At 42.4% G+C, this 14987-nt stretch overlaps 2 protein-coding genes across 9 annotated transcripts in view; both read left to right on the plus strand.

The window, feature by feature from the left end:
• Positions 1 to 841: 841 nt before the first annotated feature.
• On the plus strand, positions 842 to 10951 carry TAT (tyrosine aminotransferase). 2 transcript variants are annotated; one of them, XM_005592449.4, is made up of 12 exons: positions 842 to 925; positions 1510 to 1756; positions 1912 to 2016; positions 4297 to 4364; positions 5215 to 5373; positions 5579 to 5717; positions 6229 to 6281; positions 7057 to 7209; positions 7494 to 7622; positions 7949 to 8032; positions 9074 to 9172; positions 9596 to 10951. In XM_005592449.4, the coding sequence occupies exons 2-12, from the start codon at positions 1522 to 1524 to the stop codon at positions 9737 to 9739; spliced, it is 1368 nt and encodes a 455-aa protein (XP_005592506.1). In that variant the 5' UTR covers positions 842 to 925; positions 1510 to 1521; the 3' UTR covers positions 9740 to 10951. The 2 variants fall into 2 exon arrangements, with proteins under 2 accessions (XP_005592506.1, XP_005592507.1); XM_005592450.4 differs by having other exon boundaries at positions 9599 to 10951.
• Positions 10952 to 13013: 2062 nt separating this feature from the next.
• The window catches only part of ZNF19 (zinc finger protein 19), a 93403-nt gene continuing 91429 nt past the window's right edge, over positions 13014 to 14987 (plus strand). For all 7 annotated transcript variants that reach the window (XM_074027942.1, XM_065537268.2, XM_074027945.1 and 4 more), the window contains exon 1: positions 13014 to 13058. The gene's annotated coding sequence lies outside the window, so the exon portion shown is untranslated. The remainder of the gene's footprint in view (positions 13059 to 14987) is intronic.

A 14987-nucleotide genomic window follows, 5' to 3' on the forward strand; every position in this document is an offset into this window, starting at 1 on the left:
GGAATGTTGAGATTTTGGCTGTGGACCTTGTGTTTTGCTTAGCAAATTTGTTTTGTGTAGATCGCACCTGACATTTTAAATTCTTCCAATAACCATAGGAGGTAAGTGAAGAATTCACGCGCAGTGCAAGGATAAAACTGCACAGGTTTCTGCTGCCTTGGAAACCCTGTGCTTTTCAGATATTCATTGAATGGAACTTAAGTGCCCAATTTGTTCTGATTGGAGCAAAACTTTGTGGATTGACAAGGACGGGTGTCCAAGATGTAGGAAGTGAAAAAAAAAAATGTTGCCAAACAAGGTGTAGAGCACGATCCTATCTGTGTTTTGAAATCTATAAAATTATGTATCTATGCACCTATATCTAATGTATCTATCTCTGAATGGAGAGAAAGAGCCTGACCATTACCACCCTCTACCCCTGGGAGTGAGAATGAAGTGTACAGGGAGCAGGTGCAAGGAAGAATGCTTACTTCTTACTTTATATATTTCTGTACTGTTAAAATTTTAACAGGCTGTTTTTTAACAATAAAAAAAATTTAATAAAAGCTATCAGCTGTAATAAGAACTACCTTCTGACAGTAGATATTCTCAAATCATCTCACCAAGTACCCAGAAAGAGTTAACACAGGAGAATTCCAGATGTTTGAAGTGAGGACAAATTCCTGCTTTGAGGGTGAGAGGTGGGCTTAGGGATAAGAGGCAATGAGGAGGGGAGAGGAGGAAAGAAGCTGAGGGGAGGGCTGGCTGCTGAGCTCTCATTCCCAACCAATGGCATGAAAGTTTCAGGCTCAACGCCCGTTTGTGGAGACTATTTCAGGAGTCAGGATTTGCATCTGAGTTCATTGCCACTGTAACCTGTCAAAGAAGAGCTAAGGGAGCTTTCAGGGTTCGCTTCTTGGAGGCTGCTTTCTCCTTTACTTGGAAGGTAAAAATCTCAAGCCCAAGCTGATCAGGCAGTAGTGACTGATTGGGCTGTTCACTTTTTTCTTTTTGGTGTATTGATTTCTTTTTCCAACTAGGGCTGTAGGATCCTTATGGGATAAGGTTTTACTTTTACTAACAATGATATTTACATGGAACTTCTAACAAGATGGAGTGGTTCTTCCTGGTTCTCTGTAGATAACAAGAAGCATTAGGTAGATTTTCTTGGATAGGCTCGCATGGAAAGGAGGGAGCACCTATTCTTTGATTGATGAACAATTTTCATGTTATTCCTTCTTGGTTTCTCATAGAGCATGGCTAAGCTTTGACAGGAATTACAGATGCATGTAGCAAATCCTACTTAAGTATGATGGGTTCTTGCTTTATTTTCCATCTCAGTAAAAAGTCTTAAAACTCCCCTCATTCATAGTAAAGCTACTTTATGAGAGAAAGTAGAAAAAAAAAAAAAAGAGAGAGTTTGGAAAGACACTTTTAGTGAAGTCACCCCAATGTTTAGGTCCAAATGTAGCTCCTCTCTCTCCCAGTGCTATGTTTTCAACATCACAGGGACCTTCTTTCCCCTCGCAGGCTTCGCTAGTGATGGACCCATACGTGATTCAGATGAGCAGCAAAGGCAACCTCCCCTCAATTCTGGATGTGCATGTCAACGTTGGTGGGAGAAGCTCTGTGCCGGGAAAAATGAAAGGCAGGAATACCAGGTGGTCCGTGAGGCCCTCAGACATGGCCAACAAAACTTTCAACCCCATCCGAGCCATTGTGGACAACATGAAGGTGAAACCAAATCCAAACAAAACCATGATTTCTCTGTCCATTGGTGAGTTGGGGGACACTACTGAGGGGCTGTCATTGTCCCCCTCTACTCTCATGTTAACAGGCTGGTTGGAGAGGATGGGAGTTGGGGGTGAGTCTAAGTACTGAACATGGGAGAATAACCTCTTGGCTCCTTTTGTTTTTTCCTCCCATAAAAAGGGGACCCTACTGTGTTTGGAAACCTGCCTACAGACCCTGAAGTTACCCAGGCAATGAAAGATGCCCTGGACTCGGGCAAATATAATGGCTATGCCCCATCCATCGGTAAGCCCCTCCTGACACTCCATACCTGGTGGCTGCCAAATCTTTAGTGCTATAATAACGGGACCAAATGTCTAGTAATTCTCTTCACTTTCCTGATGCATAATTCCTAAGGAGAGGCTAAGATTACATGGCCCTTTGGATTTGGGAAAGGGGTCTTGGAATGCTTAAATACAAGGCATCAAGGTCCAACTTCTTTCCTGGCTTTCTTTAGCATATGGGCACTTCCCCTCTAGGCTCCCAAACATACTTATTTGTCAAGTAAAGTGCCTGTCCTATCATTACTAATTCTAATTTGAAGGCCTTGAGTCTGGCAGGAGCTTCGTGTTTGCTGAGCTTCTAGGTCCTAAATGGATTTACTTATTGCCCTATGTACATAGCTCCTTTGCTTCATTTCTACTTCTCTGTGTATTGAAAGCCTATTTTCATTATGGTCCTGAGCACACTGAAATGCAATTGTTACTATTTAAGACTAAAGAGGTTAAACAAACAAATAAACAAACACCCAAGAACAACAAAAAATGGGCTCTCAAACTGAAGGATAGAAGGTTGTTTCTGATAGATTGAAATTACTCCTTTTTAGGTTTACTTCTCTCCATCTATTAAAAATTTCTACCCTGAATATTTTGGTAAAGTACATGCTTCCTTGACTTTCAATGTTGAACATTTTTTTTCCTTATGTGTACATAGAAACACATTCTTAATGCAGAATAAAACTCCAGTTTCATGATAAAATCAAATTTTAAAAACACTTTAAAGAGTTATATCGGGGACTTCGTGGTTTTTCGGTTGATTACTTACATTATATAAAGTTTCATACAATAAGAATAAAAACAAAATCAAGACCAAAAGTTAAGTTGTAAGAAAAGTTTCTAATGACTTTAATATTCAAAGTATTAGGAAACTGGTTTAACCTGAAAAACCAAAACCAAATCTCCATTTGACAAATGTTCAAAGGTTCTGAATATTTCATTTCAAAGGAGATACAGGTGTTAATATATATCTAAAAACGTGTTCTTCCTCATTAGTAATTAAGGAAGTGCTGATTTGTATAATTTTGAGAGATCCATCTGTACCTATTAAATTAGTAAACATTATGAAATAGTGCCTCTAGCCTTGCTAACTTGTCTTTTTGAATATAAATTTTGCAAAATATTAGGATGGGCATGAAACTGCTGATACTTCAAGCTTGTGAGCCAACATTTGGAAATATTGTACAAAAATAATTTGAAATAAAAATTTGTACAAAATACTGATAGGAATATTACATAACATAAAAAACTTAAAATGGACCACATGAATTGAATGCATTGATTACAACTTCTTTTTTTTTTTTTTTTTTTTGCTCTTGTTGCCCAGGCGGAGTGCAGTAGCGCGATCTCGGCTCACTGCAGCCTCCGCCTCCTGGGTTCAAGCGATTCTCCTGCCTCAGCCTCCTGAATAGCTCGGATTACAGGCACGCACCACTATGCCCAGCTAATTTTTGTAATTTTAGTAGAGATGGGGTTTCTCCATGTTGGTCAGACTGGTCTCAATCTCCTGGCCTCAGGTGATCCACCCACCTCGGACCCCCAAAGAGCTGGGATTACAGGCATGAACCACCGCACCCAGTGATTACAACTTCTTAAAAAATACAGTCTGTAAAAAAGATTTAGGAATAATAGAAATCCTTATTTTACACAGAAAAAAACATAATCACAGAAATAAGATGGTGCAGAGTATTTGGGGAGCTCTTCCTTGTTATCATTTATAAATTTGTGCTTATACTAAAATTGTGAAACATAAAATGTGAAGTGAATCTCCTTTATCCGCAGTGGCTGAGAGCTGAACTAAATAGAATGCCCTATGAGCAGGGGCAGAGGCAGCCTGAAGCCCATGCTGGGCCTCCAGGACATAGCTGTCAGTTCAGGGATGAAAGCTGCATCTTCTGGCCAGGCACAGTGGCTCACCCCTGTAATCGCAGCACTTTCAGGAGGCTGAGGTGGGAGAAGCCCCTGAGCCCAGGAGTTTGAAATCAGCCTGGGCAACAGAGGGAGATTCTGTCTCTACAAAAAAAAAAAAAAAAAAAAAAAAAAAAAAAAAAATTCAAAAATTAGCTGAGTGTGGGGGTGCACAACTATAGTCCCAGCTACTCAGGAGGCTGAGGTGGGAGGATCCCTTGAGCCCAGGAATTTGAGGCTGCAGTGAGCTATGGCTGTGCCACTGCACTCCAAGCCTGGGTGACAGAGTGAGACACAGTCTCTAAAAACCAAAAAAGCTCCACTTTCCACTCTTTTCTTTCAGGCTTCCTGTCTAGTCGGGAGGAGATTGCTTCTTATTACCACTGTCCCGAGGCACCCCTAGAAGCTAAGGTGAGCCTTATACAAAACACCAGCTCTGAAGCAATTTAGGATAAACTATCCCCTCTTTTCCTAGTTTCTGTTCCACAAGAAGTACAGGTGTCAGAGGGGGAAAAGCTGAGAATAATTTCCCTTTAGCAATTTGAAGACTTCTCATAGAGTTGGGGTCACTAATCAGTGATTACAGTTAATGTCATTACAGTGTGAGAATGACCATCCCATACAACTTAATGTGGTGTCTGTCTCAAGGAGGCTGAAAGGATCCAGAGAGCACCTATATTTGATTGTCTGTAAAAGATCATTTGAGAATAACTCATAAACACCAAAAAATTATTTAAAAAAATTTTACCAATAGGATCTTTAAAAAAATAATTGTAGCTTTTCTCATTTACTGTAAGGTCATTTAGAGAGAAAGATAGAAGTACCAGGACATACTGAATTGATGGTAGTGCCAAGTTTAAATGATGTCCTTCCCTCTATAGTCTACTGTGTGGGGTCAGCATTTTCTAACACAATATGTGTCTGTCCCTGTATGTCAGACAAGAGCCAGACTTCAAATCTCTGGCCAAAAGTAAATAAATAACCAGGCGAAAAAGGTCCAAGGCCAGCATGCTCTCTCATGGAAGTCTGCTGAGTCACAGCCAACCTGTCCTTTTTAAAGTGATTTGTTTAAGTGGCCAACATTTCAACAATAGTTATCAACATATATAAATTTCTTTTGGTTTTGGCTTAGTACATTTCCTACTACTTACAACTTGTTAAAGGAAGTTCACAATTGCTCCCAATTCACCCACCTGACAACTTCTTTTCTCCTGTTGCTGTTGGAATCCCTAATGAAATTAACCTTTTATTTGCTTCACAGGATGTCATTCTGACAAGTGGCTGCAGTCAAGCTATTGAAATGTGTCTAGCTGTGTTGGCCAACCCAGGGCAAAACATCCTGGTTCCAAGACCTGGTTTCTCTCTCTACAGGACTCTGGCTGAATCTATGGGAATTGAGGTCAAACTCTACAATTTGTTGGTAAATGACTTTTTAATCTTAGACTCAAATGCTCAGTTACTACCCTGTAAAAAATATATGACCATTACTTCAGCAGAGGAAGGTCTCAAAGTGGTGGTTGAAGCCAGAGACAGACTTTATTGCTTACATGGGACCCTTGAGATAAGTGAGGATTCCCCCTAAATGTTTCCAAATCATCTTAGTCTCATCCTTTCTTTCTCTTCAGCCAGAGAAGTCTTGGGAAATTGACCTGAAACAACTGGAATCTCTGATTGATGAAAAGACAGCTTGTCTCATTGTCAATAATCCATCAAACCCCTGTGGGTCAGTGTTCAGCAAACGTCATCTTCAGAAGATTCTGGCAGGTATGTCCAGCAGACTTCACAGAGGACGAGGTGGGGACAGAATCCTTCAGCTGTTGTGTGAAATGACAAAAACCAGTCAAGTTCCAAGCCTGGGGTGGAGGTGGGGAGCTCCACTGACGTCGCTCATCAATACTGTGTGATAGGAGTGGTAGGGCTTGCCTAAATGAAGAAATACTTGTCTGTTTATCACTCCCAGGAGAAAAATAAATAATACTTGCCTCTTCATCATTCCCATCATGTTGAAGATAGGGTCTGAAATATCTAGTTACTTAAATGGCGAATTCAGGCTCTGCACTCTGGAAGAGTATGTTAAGAATTTACAGTTCTTAAATAGGAAGACAAAACACACAGACGTCAAATGCAAAGCACACTTTGTGCTTTTTGTCCTCCTCTTTAAGAATGATAACTTCTTAATATTACGGGATAGGGAAATTACATGATACTATGTGACTATTACATGATAAAGCAATTCACATTAAAACTGATTTCAGCATGTTTCTTTTATTTTTAGTGGCTGCACGGCAGTGTGTCCCCATCTTAGCTGATGAGATCTATGGAGACATGGTGAGTCTTGATCAGGATATATCACTACAATAATCTCAAATTATTTTATGAAAACTTTAGAAGTGGAATAATCGGAAGCAACTCCTAATTGTTTCATTACAGCAAATCGGTATCCCTGCACTTTTAACAAATATACAGACCCACAACTCCTTAGCCAGTTTTCCGAAACCCAAAGAACTTTGGAAATCCAAACATTCTTGGAATTCATTTGGTTGCAAAACCTGATTTGACCTGATATTTGTAAATTTTTATTTTTCCCACTTATGGATCTATATATTTGTTAAGAGTGTAGGGAAATTGGCAGAAATGTCAATATTCTTGATTCAGGTTGCTATCCTAGACAGCTCTGGGAGTGTTACATAACATATGGTAAATGTGCTACGTGGCCTTTCTAAAGCCCAAACCATTCTGGATTATGAAACATACCTGGCCCCAGGAATTTCAGATAAGAGATTGTGGACTCATATTTTAAATCTCTAACTCCTATAGACAGGAATTTCATAGAGTCAGCTTCATGGAGTTGTAAATATTACTGGGCTAGGTTCAGTTTCCTTATTTTAGGCTTCCTTTAATCCAGTCCAGATACCAAATTAAATGTCTTTGTGTAGTCCCCTTTGAAGCCTCTTGCAATCCCAGTCATGCTTCAGGGTCGGGATGATCCCATTAATCCAAGGACCTGTCCCTAGTGATAGAAGAAAACGGGTGGGAGGCATGGGATCTGGGATTGCAGTGAGAAGAAGACAAGAAAACAACCACAACAAGTACTTCTTCTCAGGTGTTTTCGGATTGCAAATATGAACCACTGGCCACCCTCAGCACCGATGTCCCCATCCTGTCCTGTGGAGGGCTGGCCAAGCGCTGGCTGGTTCCTGGCTGGAGGTTGGGCTGGATCCTCATTCATGACCGAAGAGACATTTTTGGCAATGAGGTAAGAACAATATGGTGAAAGAGTATGTGTAATTTAGGGTATATATTTACTTTGTGAGCACAGTGGAGACAAAGGAGGCTTTCTTCTTTTTTTTCTCCTTGTCAGTCACACAGCAGGTGTGTGGCAGAGCTGGGCTATGAACCCAGACGGTCTGATCTAAGAACGCCACTAGACACCATCACTTCCCAATATTAAAAATCTGATAGAAAGGTCAGAACAAGAAATCCTAAGACAGAGATGCTTAAGAAAAGCTAAACAACATGTTTCTTGTGTCTGTCTTTTAGATCCGAGATGGGCTGGCAAAGCTGAGTCAGCGCATCTTGGGACCCTGTACCATTGTCCAGGGAGCTCTGAAAAGCATCCTACGTCGCACCCCGGAAGAGTTTTACCACAACACTCTGAGCTTCCTCAAGGTAAGGGCAGCTCCTGCCCTCCACTTTGGGAGTTTGGGAGTCAGAGAATGCCACCTGTGGAATTAGGAATAATTGGTTCTCCTTTCTGGAGCCACGTTCCAATATTAAGAGATGGCATCGGTGTAAGCATCCACCCACATGTTTCTCACTTCCGGCCATTCTCTCTGCCCCTGGTGAAAAGCTTCAAGTGATAGAGCTTTTTCTTTTTCACTCCTTATGCCAGAACATCACACCTACATTCTCAGTCTTCAACGAGGGGTCTGTTTTTAATGACTTGTCTCTTACTTAAATTTTGAGCCTTGATTTCTCCTTGCCTCCTCTTGTAGTCCAGTGCTGATCTCTGTTATGGGGCATTGGCTGCCATCCCTGGACTCCGGCCAGTCCGCCCTTCTGGGGCCATGTACCTCATGGTGAGTATGTGGGTGGCAGGCCCTAGATCTATGCATGTTGTAAGGCAAAGGGCAGTCATTCAGCAGAATTGCCACTGTGCAGGGTACAAAGACAACCAGCCAGCCTCCTGGGCCAGGCAGTTTAGGAGTTGTCTTATTCTGAATTGTCCCACTGAGGTAATTTAGCCTCTATCAGTTCTCATAAAACTCTTTAAATGACTGAATTAGGCAGGGCATGGTGGCTCACGCCTGCAATCCCAGCACTTTGGGAGGCCAAGGTGGACGGATCACTTGAGCACAGGAGTTAGAGACCAGCCTGGGCAGCATGGTGAAACCCTGTTGTCTCTACAAGAAATAAAAAACATTAGCTGGGCGTGGTGGCACACTGCTGTAGTCCCAGCTCCTCAGGAGGCTTGAGATGGAAGAATCACTTGAGCCTGGGAGGTCGAGGCTGTAGTGAGCCCTGATCGTGCCACTGCACTCCAGTCTGGGAGACAGAGTGAGACCCCATCTGAAAAGATGAGGAAAAAAAAAGATTTATTTCTTCAGTACAGAGAATCATTTTATATACGTAGATATAGGGAAGATTTAAGACACAAAAAAGAGGCTTTTTATACCATTGTAATTCTCAACTGGGAGTGATACTGGTTCCCTAAGGGTATCTGGGAATACACGGGAATTTTGTTTGTTTACAGAATGACTAGGGCTGCCATTTTGTGGGTCAGGGATGTTAAATATCCTGCAAGGGGTGGGCTAGTCTCATGCCATAAAGAATTGCTTGGCCCTAATGCCAATAGTGTCTCTTTTGAGACATACTAGCATTCTATTTCCAGCTTTTATTTATCAGCGTCTGGGAAGGAACTCTTTAATAAATTATTAATAAAAATATATCCTCTCTTCCCTGAGAAAAATTCCGTAAGTATTAGCCCTCTTATTTAGCAGGGATCAGTAGTACAGTTCCAAGACATCTTTTAAAGTAGCCCCTATCTTAATTTCTGGCATAGGAAATTGGCCTGTTCTCCCTCCTTCTGATAAGTTGGCCTCTCCCTCCTGTTGGTATAGGTTGGAATTGAGATGGAACATTTCCCAGAATTTGAGAACGATGTGGAGTTCACGGAGCGGTTAGTTGCTGAGCAGTCTGTCCACTGCCTCCCAGCAACGGTGGGTGCTTGTGTCTCTCAGCACATTCTCAACAGTTTCTAGAGCCCCAGGAGCAAGCTCTGAGCTGGTTTTTAGTCTGATCTTTTCTCGTCCAACAAAATATCTTCTCATTTGAAAAGATTCAAACTGATGTGTCTCATGGAGCCTATTTAAAATTTGCTTCTCCCCCCGATCATAATTCCATCCATATTGGGAAGAAAAGTTGTAAACAAACGTTCTAGGTGAGAGGAAATTGAGCCTGTCCCACAAGTCCTTTTAAGATGAATGAACTCAGTTGCTGACTTAGCATTCCAGTGATGGGAACTGAATGAACTGATGGCCCTGATGAAATGGTACCACTTCTTGTGGATCAGGGTCCTGACCATTTTAGGGTCGTCCAGTACCAGACTCAATTGCTCTGAAAGTAACAGGCTTTTCTTTTAGCAGTGCTTCGAGTACCCGAATTTCATCCGAGTGGTCATCACAGTCCCCAAGGTGATGATGCTGGAGGCGTGCAGCCGGATCCAGGAGTTCTGTGAGCAGCACTACCACTGTGCTGAAGGCAGCCAGGAGGAGTGTGATAAATAGGCCTGCATCCATTCTCCTGAGGATGTGTCCCATCTGGGGAGGGCTGGACTAGGCCTTGCGGCTCCTCAGGGACTCAGGTGGCCCTACTGGAGAGGGGCCTCAGATGCACCATGTCAAGAGTTTAAGATTGTTCCTGCTTTTCCCCAAGTACGATCACATCCCAGATTCTCCCTTGCTCTGCGCTGCTGGAGTGACTCACTAATTCATTAATCTGCTTCCCTGTCGTAAGATTTCCTCCTTTTTTTCTTGAAAGTACCAGGTGAACAAAGTTTACCAGAAAGCAGTTGAGACAAGAAAATAAGAGCTCAGGATGAGGGAAAAGAAAAAGATTGAGAGAACTTATGCCCCCAACCATTTCCTCAGACTCTAAGAAAGAACACACACTCTCCAGGCAGGTCTGAAGGTCAACGCTCTTATTGCCTCACTTCAGGTATACCTCACTTTATGCAACAGAATTACAACCGGAAAGAAGTTGGGGACACATGTATTTGGTTAATTACATTTTAAACACATTAGGAAATGTTGCTATTTTAAGTTTTTATTGATTTTGGGGGGGAGTAAAGAATTGTGATGCAAATGAATATCCTTTAATTGATTGACTTCCTAAATTTAGATTTGTGTGCATCAGGCTTTCTTTTTTTTCTTTTTTTGGAGACAGAGTCTTGCTCTGTCACCCAGGCTGGAGTGCAGTGGCGCGATCTCTGCTCACTGCAAGCTCCGCCTCCCGGGTTCAAGCGATTCTCCTGCCTCCACCTCCCGAGTTGCTGGGACTACAGGCGTGTGCCACTATGCCCAGCTAATTTTTGTATTTTTAGTAGAGACAAGGTTTTACCATGTTAGCCAGGCTGGTCTCAAACTCCTGACCTCAGGCAATCTGTCCGCCTGGGTCTCCCAAAGTGCTAGGATTACAGGCATGAGCCACCACGCCTAGCGGCATCAGGCTTTCTTAAAGTGACAGCACATCTGTACTAGAGCAAGCAGGAATCAGAGACCTTCCAGAAATACTACTGTGTAAGGGCGAGAAATATCTTCACTTGTCATTGTTATATGATTATTACTTTTGCTGTAATGTTAATATTGATTTATTAATATATATTATATTATCTTTTCGTACATTTTCTAAGAAACATTTATATTGAGGAGATCTTTTATTTTGCTGAGGGCATAAATTATTGTTTTTCTTTTTTTTTTAATAAACTTTACTAAGTATGACTCTTCTGTGATATGTTTTTTTCTCCTCTGTTTGGGAATTTCTAATCCCAGGCATTGCTCAGTCTCATTGTTTCATTACCTATGAGGTTTCATTTACTTCTTTGTAAATGTACTGGCTTTTGGAGTTAAGAAACACAATTCCTAAAACATTTTATTTGGGAGCTCAACTTCTGGCTTCCTACTTACAAACAAGGCAAACTAAGAAGCAGTAAGTTATAACCTCTGGCCTTTGTCTTTAATTTTCAACTTTTTGGATCCCTAATCTCTGGTCCCAAGTTACTACCCTTGCCTAGATCCACTAACCACTCACTAGGTCACAAAGTTGATGCCTCTGGCTTGACCCCACGAATGAGAAGTGTCCTATTTTTTTTTTTTTTTGCAAATCTTTGTAGGCACAGTTGCCTGTTTAATTATTTTCCTCAGTCCTTCCCTTAGAGTAGGGAGCCTTAAGTTACCTTTCAAGGTTGGGGGTTAGGAATCTATCACAACCAGTCTAGAGATTTCTCACCAAGGGAAATTTTCCTTATCTAAAAGAGGAACTTCAGGTCTCGACCCTGCCAATTAATGTCCTTCACAAAAATAAACAGCATATGTTCCCTTTCTTTTTTTTTTTTTTTTTTTTTTTTTTTTTTTGAGACGGAGTCTCACTCTGTTGCCCAGGCTGGAGTACAGTGGCCAGATCTCAGCTCACTGCAAGCTCCGCCTCCTGGGTTTACACCATTCTCCTGCCTCAGCCTCCCGAGTAGCTGGGACTACAGGCGCCCGCCACCTCGCCCAGCTAGTTTTTTGTATTTTTTAGTAGAGATGGGGTTTCACCGTGTTAGCCAGGATGTGTTCCCTTTCAATTGAAGTTTGAGTTCACTGAGCTCACAGCAAAATTCACCTTTTAATTTTCTTCAGCAAATCCAAAATGAATATACAAAGGATGAGATGAGATAAAGATTTCAGTTTCCCGTATGTCACCGCTGCCAATCTTCCAAAAAAGCTAGGCTCCTCTTTTCCTGTTCCTCCATCCAAGCTCCCAAAGATCTCTAACCAGAAATAAACAGGAAGACTCCGTGATTTACAAAAGACGTTTTAGCTTCACACGTACAGAAACTTCTACCCAGCATTACAGAATTCTACTGAGACTTCTTAAATTCCTGAGTTTCCTTGGCATGTACAATTTGATAAGGGAGCCAATGGCTCTTCAAACATTTAAAAAGAACACATGCACACTGGGCAATTTCAAACGATACAAACAAACGCAACTGTCCTTTCTCATTCCTGTCCTTCAGTCACCCACTTTCTTCTCCCCTGAGGAAATCAGTTATCAGTTGCTGGTCATACTTTGCGATTATCCTGTGCCTATGTGAGAGAGAGTGTGTGTGTGTGTGTGTGTGTGTGTGTGTGTACGCACTTTTCCTTTTTTCAAATCAACTATTACTCAACTTTGTAATTCTGCGCGCTATGGGGGTCAAAGGAGGGATGGCATTGCTGGGGTGTCCCCCACGTCCCGGGTGTCTCTAGATAAAAAAGGAACTACCGGGCGGCGGCTGCTCCCCACACAAGCTTAAAATTCCCGAGAGTCAACTGCCAGTTGCTTTGGGTGGTGGCGTCAGAGTGTCTTCAGATAACACGAAGAATGCATGTAAAGATCGGAGACGGCCGGGCGCGGTGGCTCATGCCTGTAATCCCAGCACTTTGGGAGGCCGAGGCGGGCTGATCACTTAGAAGGCTGAGGCAGGAGAATCGCTTGAACACGGGAGGCAGATCCGAGTGAACCGAGATCGCGCCACTGCACTCCAGCCTGGGTGACAGAGAGGGACTCCGTCTCAAAAAAAAAAAAAAAAAAAAAAAAAAGGTCGGAGAGGAGGGCTCTCAGCTGCGAATTCACCTTTTCTTTCTGTGACCGAGACCCGCCTACAGGGTAACTGGAGAGTATCAACACGGGGTGATACCAAGCGCCTCACAGCAGGCCCCAGCCGACATCAGCATCCCGGCGACCTGCGGCTGCGCAGGCGCGGATGCGTGTTTAGGGGCTCGCGCTGCTCAGTGTGCATGCGCCGTCGCTAGGCAACAGGGCACTGCTCCGGGCGCCTGCGTAGAATTTGAGCTGCGGGCGAAGGTTAGTGCCTTTATTCCGCCCCTACTTTCTCTTAGGATGTTACATTTTGTTCCCTTTTTCAGCCTGTCTACCCTGGTCACACCCTGCTTCGAGTTTCTTTTCCTCCTTTGCCCCCGGTTTGGGCTCTGACTGGTGGAATTGTTCCAGGAAGTTGACGAAACATCCTCGGCTTTGTAATCATCTGTTAACCTCTCCCAGCTCTAGATCAGAACCAGCAACTTCCATGAGTTGTGACGCAGAGCAGAAAATCCTTTTAGCTGGTGTTAGTTTCCAATGGTATAGACCCCTGGAACTTTTCTCCAAAGAATCGTAGCCCTCACCGTCCGCAGTGCCTGACATTAGGATCTCTACTCAGCCAGAAAAATAAATCCACCCCTGTGCTCTTGTCAAAGACAAAGCAGGACAGTGAAGTCGTTAGGACAGGTTTTAACCAGTAATATACTAATGGAATAGGGAAGAGTCCAGCACGAACTGAACTGAACTTTGATTTGTATAAATGTTACTCAGACTTTAAAGGAAAAATGGGGGAATAGGGAGTGGGAGAGGAATGAGGGGGCGCTCAGAAGAGTGAGGGAAGTGAAACATTACAAAAAGTGCGAAGTGCGGGTTAGTCCGCGTGAAACCCATCTGGGTTTGTTAAGTGGTGTTTCTGGAAGTTAGGCGCTTACCCTCCCACAGAGGCTGGGAGACAGGGACCATATCTTAAGGTGTAGGCTGGAACAATAAATTCCTTTGGCAGCCTGAGTTTTTTCAGGCAGGCCCTTTAAAGCGGGGCTGGAGTCATCCTAGAGATGCTACCTTGAACTGTTAGAGACTGTGTTAGAGTTTTGTTCAAGTCTGTTGAGGCCTAGTCCACAAATGGCTGAGGAGACTGGCTAGAGTTTGGTCAAGGAGAGAATTTTTGTTACTCCGCATATTCTGCACATTACTCTGCATGAGGTGTTGTATTTTACGTACCCTAAAGTCTGAATTATTGCGTATGTTGGAAAAGAACTGAATTCTCAGTACGTATTATTTGTATCCTTATTTATTTTAAACAATTTAGGTTTATTTACAAACAAGTTTCATATAATATTATAGAACTGGCAAATACAGATGCTCTCTATAGGCCAAATTGTTTCATAGCACCTTCCAAAGAGTTAGTCAGTCATTTGCTAACATTAAGGTTGAAGTATAGGAGGTGATGCCCAATTCCTCAAAGAAAACAATAAACAGACAATAGCACATCTGTGTCTTAATTTTTGTGTGTTTCAAATGTAGAAAAGAATTCTTGGTCGTTAACTCATTTGATAGCCTAAATTTAATGTATGTTTACATTATACCATATTTAAAAAGTAAAGCTGTGGGAGTGTTCCCTTTGGCAGTGCATCTGCTAAAATTGGAGCAATACAGAGAAGATTAGCATGGTACTAGCAAACCAAATTCAACAGTATGTTACAAGCATTGTACACCGTCACCAAGTGGAATTTATTACTGAGGTGCAACATATAAGAATCAATCAATATAATATGCCACATTAACAGAATAAAGGACAAAAACCACATGATCATCTCAACTGATATAGAAAAGTTAGTTGACAAGATTTGACACATTTTCATGATGGAAACACTCAACAAACTAGAAACAGAAGGAATCTACCTCAAGATAATAATAAAGGCCATCTATGAAAAGCTTATATCAGCCAGGCATGTGGCTCACGCCTATAATCCCAACACTTTGGGAGGCCGAGGTGGGTGGATCACCAGAGGTCAGGAGTTCAAGACCAGCCTGGCCAACATGGCAAAACCCCATCTCTACTAAAAATACAAAAATTAGCCAGGCGTGGTGGCACATGCTTGTAGTCCCAGCTACTCGGGAGGCTGAGGCAGGAGAATTGCTTGAACCCGGTAGGGAGAGGCTGTAGTGAGCTGAGATTGTGTCACTGCACTC

Source organism: Macaca fascicularis, chromosome 20 (genome assembly GCF_037993035.2).
Source record: "Macaca fascicularis isolate 582-1 chromosome 20, T2T-MFA8v1.1".
NCBI classification, from domain to species: Eukaryota; Metazoa; Chordata; class Mammalia; order Primates; family Cercopithecidae; genus Macaca; species Macaca fascicularis.

What these genes read in the sequence shown, in the direction of transcription:
- TAT (XM_005592449.4), top strand. Translation starts at nt 1,522, where the DNA reads ATGGACCCATACGTGATTCAGATGAGCAGCAAAGGCAACCTCCCCTCA. An exon ending in ATGAGATCTATGGAGACATG is followed by an intron (nt 6,282 to 7,056) that starts GTGAGTCTTGAT and finishes ACTTCTTCTCAG; the next exon opens with GTGTTTTCGGATTGCAAATA. An exon ending in CTGGGGCCATGTACCTCATG is followed by an intron (nt 8,033 to 9,073) that starts GTGAGTATGTGG and finishes CTGTTGGTATAG; the next exon opens with GTTGGAATTGAGATGGAACA.